General features: G+C 36.8%; 1 protein-coding gene across 1 annotated transcript; it reads right to left on the bottom strand.

Annotated features, from left to right (window-relative positions):
• Positions 1-3,414: 3,414 nt before the first annotated feature.
• LOC115965261 lies at positions 3,415-5,745 on the bottom strand. The gene has a single exon (XM_031084432.1). It carries the CDS (start codon positions 5,743-5,745, stop codon positions 3,661-3,663), a length of 2,085 nt encoding a protein of 694 aa, XP_030940292.1. The 3' UTR covers positions 3,415-3,660.
• Between the last annotated feature and the right edge of the window lie 501 nt (positions 5,746-6,246).

Genomic DNA, 6,246 nt, shown 5'->3' with positions numbered 1-6,246 from the left:
CAACCAAATAGCAATAAAAAATAAATTTTAAAAAAAAAAAAAAAAAAAAAAAACACTACCAGCTTTTATTCTGTTTACAAATTTGATACTCCCTTAAGAAAGCAATTAAGAGAAAAAATGTTAACAGCAAGGTGTAATTAGAAGAGGGGAAAAAAGACTACAACCTTTTTCTTATTGATGTCACAAAAGTTTTTGCTCGAATAAAGGAGAGTAAAGAAACAGTGGCCTACTACAAGCAAATTTTCAGTGTAACAGATTTATGCTGTCTTTGAAAAATGTAGGGACATTAGTAAGGGAATATAAGATTACTAACAAAACAAAAAGATCAAAATTCTGATTCCTAGTAAGCAAATATAGTCAGAAACTAAGGCTGGGATCCATTTTAAGTAAAAAAATGGTCAGAAACTTACTAACTAGTAAATATTAATTCCAACAACTCAATGTTTAGGTATTCAGTTCTCAGACCTGTTCAAACAAACTTGGTCTTTTCAACAAAGTAACACTCTCTATAAAGTCATCCTTGACAGCTCCCCTTTTATGTCCTATGCAATTGCCCATATGGACCACTAAGATCCCTACAGCTACAGGCCATTTGGTCTCAACTTATATCTAGAAACCTCGACTAATTATTCTACATTTCTACTAGTACGCCATGGCTCAATCAGCCCATTTCCCTGCTTGTTAGGTCCATTTTCAACATTTTAGGAGTTAATTCTACTCAATTTCCTGCTTGGTGAGTCGTTTTCAAATTTTAGGCTCATTTCCTTGCTTGCTGGGTCTATTTTACAAATTTGAGGAGTTAGTTCTAGATCCGTTGATATGAGTATGACTCTATCTGACTCCAAACTATACCCAGATCCAGTATTAGCTATAAGCAATACTCAGACTTCTACATTAGACCATAAGGCTTAAATTTCATTAAACAAAAACCAAGTACAAGAAAAACCAATGAAGTAAACAGGATGTATACCCTAAAGTTTCTAGTACAAACTACAAATTACAAATACTATGAGAACAGAAAGCTTTGGAGGTCTAGGCGCATTCAATAACATCCAATAATACAACAACCCTATTAATTGAAATTTAAGACTCTACATGGACAACTCTTGGTCGTCAAAATATCCTTCTATTCCTCTCTCTCTCTCTCTCTCTCCATAAAAGGAACATAAAACAAGATGGTACAGAATTCCAAAACACTAGTCCTTCCCAGGAACTTCATTATACCACTAGCAGCACTTTCAAACTCTCACCAACATCTTAAATATACTACAAGAAGGGTACACACACCTACCTAACCCAGGAAGAAGAAAGCCCAACATAAAAGGCATATTACCATCTAGCCTCAAAGATATGCCACTGACATTACTAGTGGACTTCTATATAAATAAAACCATAACCCATTTCCCCATAGTTCTCAAGCATTACCAATAAGCTTTGCAAAAATTTCTAGTGATCTGGTAAAGTATTCAGCTCATCTGAGCAAAGAGAAAACATTACATACTTCTCTATTATATTGCTCAATACATTCCCGAATAATTTTACTAATTTCATCTACTTGAATGGTTACCATGATTATTTCTTAATTCTTTTTTGGAAAAAAAAATAATGCCTACAGTAGAAGGACTAATTGATTATTTCTATTAGTGTCCCAAACATGCCAATATTAGCATTGATGGTCTGTAAATGTAACTCATTGTTCAAAGAACTAGTCAGAGTTCCTAGAGCTCCTTTTAAGGCTTGTTGGAAATGAAACACTGCAGAAACTCGTTTGCTCTCTCAACAACCTTTTCCCAATTCTCAATCTTAATCAAATCTTTCCACTTTCTCTTTCAGTCCCACAACAAGGTCCTTATTGAAAAGCATTGGAAACTCAACCACTTGCTTCCATTTTGTCTCAATTGCTTTGAACCTCTTTCTTTATGCTTCGATTATGTTTACCATTTATATTTTTATCATAGCTTTTAAGGCCAATACCAAGCCAAAGTATTGTTAGCAACTTATAGTTACACGTGTGGAAATTCTAACATATTGAATAGGACATCACTTGCCATAGTTCAACTAGCACCTTCTAGCGTTTTCAACGGAGACATCCAGAGTTTAAATCTCCTATCCTTCCCCCCCCCCCCCCAACCCCATTGTAACTATTTATCAAAAAAGAAAAAGAAAAAAAAGGAGAACATCACAAGGATTATGAAGAACATTTAACGATGGAACTAGATTGATTACATTTAATGATGGAACTAGATTGATTATTATTACATTGGCTACTGCAATTTATATTTTATAGAGCTGTACCTTTGTTAATAATAATAACAATAATAAGCTTTACCTTTTCTCCTGGTTCTATACCTCCATTGTTATCTTCTTTAGTTTTATTCCATTAATAAGTTACATAAGCTCCAAAAGGGCCTTGAATCCATGACTTAACCATACACCATGTTCTTATAAAAGAATTTGTCATTCAAACTAGAATTATTGGGTTCCTCCATCACATATTATTGTCAAAGAGAAAACATTGTGATTCCATATCTTTCATCTGGCTCCCTTATCTAGGATCAATCATGAATCCTAGTACCCCACAAGATCTATCATCTAAATTGCATGACATAAATGATACTACTATTGTCACCTCATATTTCTCTCTACCCTTCCTGGCATCTTATTAAGTATAATGAATTGAGAACTTATAGAAGTTGAGCTCCCTTCTTTTTAAGGATTTGTTATCTGAAAAATATAAGGCTATTGGTATAAAAAAAAAAAAAAAATGATCTGGCAACTAAAACAAACTCGAAATTCAAATTGCTCTACAAAATTTCATGAAATCTCAAAGCTCATTCTTTGTGGTGATTAACATGGTTACAAGGGTTTTTAGGATCCATAGGGGTCACAACAACTGTAATGACAAAGCTCTAGGCCCTTAGAGAGGTACTCTTGGTTAAACAACTTCATTTGAGCTCTTTAGAAGTAGAACTTGATGCAGCAGTGGTAGTTAACATAGTTACAAAATCTGACACTCCTAACAGAAACTTACAGGCACACATTATGAGTTACAGGGAATTGATTTCCAAAGTTCCCTACATTTGGGTCAAACATATGTTTAGAGAAGCTAATTGTTGTGCTGACACATTAGCTAGGCACAGATGCTATCAATAAGAAGATTGTATTTTGTTTTCTGAACCTCCTAGTGATATATTGCTAATGTTCCTTTTGGACTTGGAGGGTCAATGCACTGCAAGATCCATCTCCATTATTCCTGTTTAAGTGTGTTTAATGAATTACTTATGTACCCAAAAAAATCATTAGCAGTTATTAAGAGTGGCACCATCTTGATTATTAAATTGCTTCTTGATGACATGAATTATTAGTTCACAGAAGAACTATGACAGAATTTCTCAATATACCAACAAAAAAAGAAGTTCTCAAGTCTCAACTGAGATTATATTCACTGCAGATCCGGCAAATCATAATACATCCTACATAATATAATGAAGAGCAAAGTTTTAATTGAAGAAAATTCAAGTAAAATACAATTGAAATGACTCAAAGAATAGAATAAAAGAGTGGGAGTCATCCTAAAGTAGTAATTCCCAGTTACCACAAAGAAAAACCATCTTTCAACTCAGGTTAGTCAGACTTACCCATAAAAGAGAAGGTAATGAATTATACTTCAAACAGGTGGTTCTTGTAGCATAGACTCCAATCTGAATCCTTTGAAGCAACAAGGCCACCTCCATCGGTGCTGATGGATTCTGCACAGGAACATTGTAATTGAGATGGAAACTGTTCTTTACCATTCTCATCAGTTCCTAGTTCATTATCTACAAATTCAGTACACATCGAGTTGCCAGTAAATATCTGATTACTTGCTACATCTTTATTGGCCTCAGGACTGCAATGGGATTTTAATTGGTCACCATTGCAGCCACTGGCATCTTCCTCTTCATCTGATAAGCATCTGCAACAATCAAATTCATCCATCTCATAAATTCGGCTAGCTAATCCTTCCCTCCAAGATATTCTCATCTGGGATTGTGACACACTATCAAAAGTAGAATTTGAAAGCCATGAAGCTTGATCATCTAAAATTTTCTGAAATTGGGTAAGATCGATGGAGTTGGAAGAATTAGTTAGACAATCAAACTGGAAACTTGAATCAACAGTATCCTCTGTTAATAAATGTCTCTTGGGAGACAACCTTGTCATTTGAAGTATGTTAGCCACTGAATTCAGTTCAGCTTCAAAGTGCTGTTTCTTGTAACTGTCTTCATTTAACCATGATAGGCCAACAGGTCTACCTGAGCTTAAGTCTGATTGTGGGGTTTGCATGACATTTCCACTAAAAGAGCCCTTGGAGAATGGAGAATTCTCACCTTCAATATCATTATGGTTTTTCCCACCTTCTTTTAAGGGAACAGCCTCACGACTTGGTGTCACACAATGAGAAGACATAATGGCCTCTTGGTCACACAGAGGCTCCATAAATCCTTCAAATTCTGGAAGTCCCTTTGGAGAAATTAAATGAGTACTCCTTCTCCAACTACTAGTAGTAGTACTTGTTGTATTACAATTGTTACTAATATCTGAAGAAAACCCATCACCAGATAAGGGTGAAGGAGATTGAAGCATGGCAGACCCTGCCGGCCTCTCAGCTCCGCATGACATATTTTCAGAATTCTCCTTCTGATCCTCATCCTCCTCATTACATGGAGATAAAAGCCAATGCACTGAAGCCTCAGCAGGTTCAGGGATCACGAGTGACTTGTCACCAACCCCTACAACATTTTCTTCATCAACATCATCATCAAAACTATCAAAAGGCTTAACTTTACCAAAGTCATCATTTTCTCCAATAGCTAGAATCCCTCTAGGCCTACATTTCCTCTTGTCAGTGACCCCAGAAACCATGGGGCCAGCAGCATAACAAGAAGGCGTTATCGTTGTAGACACCACAGATGATCCACATTGTATCTCAGGCGACACCGAGGGCAGAACAGGAGGTGTCTTACTATTGCTCCGGTTTGAGTTCTCCTCCACAACCTTACCAACTTCACTATCGAAACCTGACCCACTTGCTATCTTACTCAAAGGAGTACAAGTTGCATCAGCAGCACCCCATGGTTTGAGCTCAGTGGCCTCACCTACATGACTAACCACCCTCACAAGTCCTACTTCAGACCCAGATGCCAATTTATTCACAGAATCATCAGTATTGTTTAGAACAGAAGAAAGTTTCAATCTTTGCCCGGTTTTGGAACTGGTTTTCTTCCCAGATTGCCATTGGTACAAGCAAGGTGGGTTTTTCTTAATTTTCTTTGCTTTCTGTGATATGGGTCTATCTGGGTTTTCTTCAATGTTTGATTTTGACAGTTTGCTCTCCCTTGAGGGCTTAGATTTGGATAGCTTTGAAACCATCACATTAGGGGCTGATTTGGGTGTTTTGGACACAGTTTTGTATCTATCAAAAGGGGTTTTCGAATTTGAAGTAGAATTAGAAGTAGAAGAAGAAGAATGGTGAGAGAGAAAGAACCTGAGGCAGCCTCTGGGAGCTTCACTGGACACAGTAGAAGACTCACTGCCATAGCTACTGCTGGAGATGGTGGAAATGGCATTGAAATCTTGTAATGGGTTTCGGGTAGGACTCTGCTTCTTCTTCTTCTTTTTCTTGGTCTTGTCAGTGCTTCCATCGACCTTTGGCGGTGCTGGAGAAGGTTTCTTTGGGATCTTAGAAGAGAAAGTTCGGTTCATTCTGAGCAAATGAGAGTGATTAGATCTACTACTACTACTACTGCTGTAGTGCAGTGTACTGTGTGTGCTGCTTTTGCCGAATGCCTAATGAATATTTGAAATTGAATGGAGGGGAAGAAAAGACTAAAGAGGCTACTTTTCGCTTTGCCTAACTTACCCATCTTTTTTATTCCAAATTTGTTGCAGTGTCCGTCGTCTTGAGCTGATAAATGAGGGTATATGAGTCATTTAGTACGAGCTCAGCTCATTGCCCAAAACCCACAAAAAAATGTCACTTTGTTTGTCTGACTCTGAAGAAAAGAATTAACCAGAATAAATAATTCAACCCAACCTCTTAAAAATATTGAACTTTTACTCTCAACATTCAATTCACAACGGCTACAAAACTCAACCCAAACCCTTTCTCTCTCTCAAACGGCTCTAATAAACTCTAAAGGATACACAATCAAAACACAAACGCAACATAATCTTAAAACCAATCAAATTCTAACCCATCTGGGT

The sequence above is a fragment of the Quercus lobata genome, chromosome 10, assembly GCF_001633185.2.
Source record: "Quercus lobata isolate SW786 chromosome 10, ValleyOak3.0 Primary Assembly, whole genome shotgun sequence".
Lineage (NCBI taxonomy): Eukaryota > Viridiplantae > Streptophyta > Magnoliopsida > Fagales > Fagaceae > Quercus > Quercus lobata.
The sequence above is the reverse complement of the archived record's forward strand: the minus strand, read 5'-3'. Positions and strand labels throughout refer to the sequence as shown.

Excerpts from the sequence above, each read along its gene's own strand:
- LOC115965261 (XM_031084432.1), bottom strand. The coding sequence starts at position 5,745 with ATGAACCGAACTTTCTCTTCTAAGATCCCAAAGAAACCTTCTCCAGCA.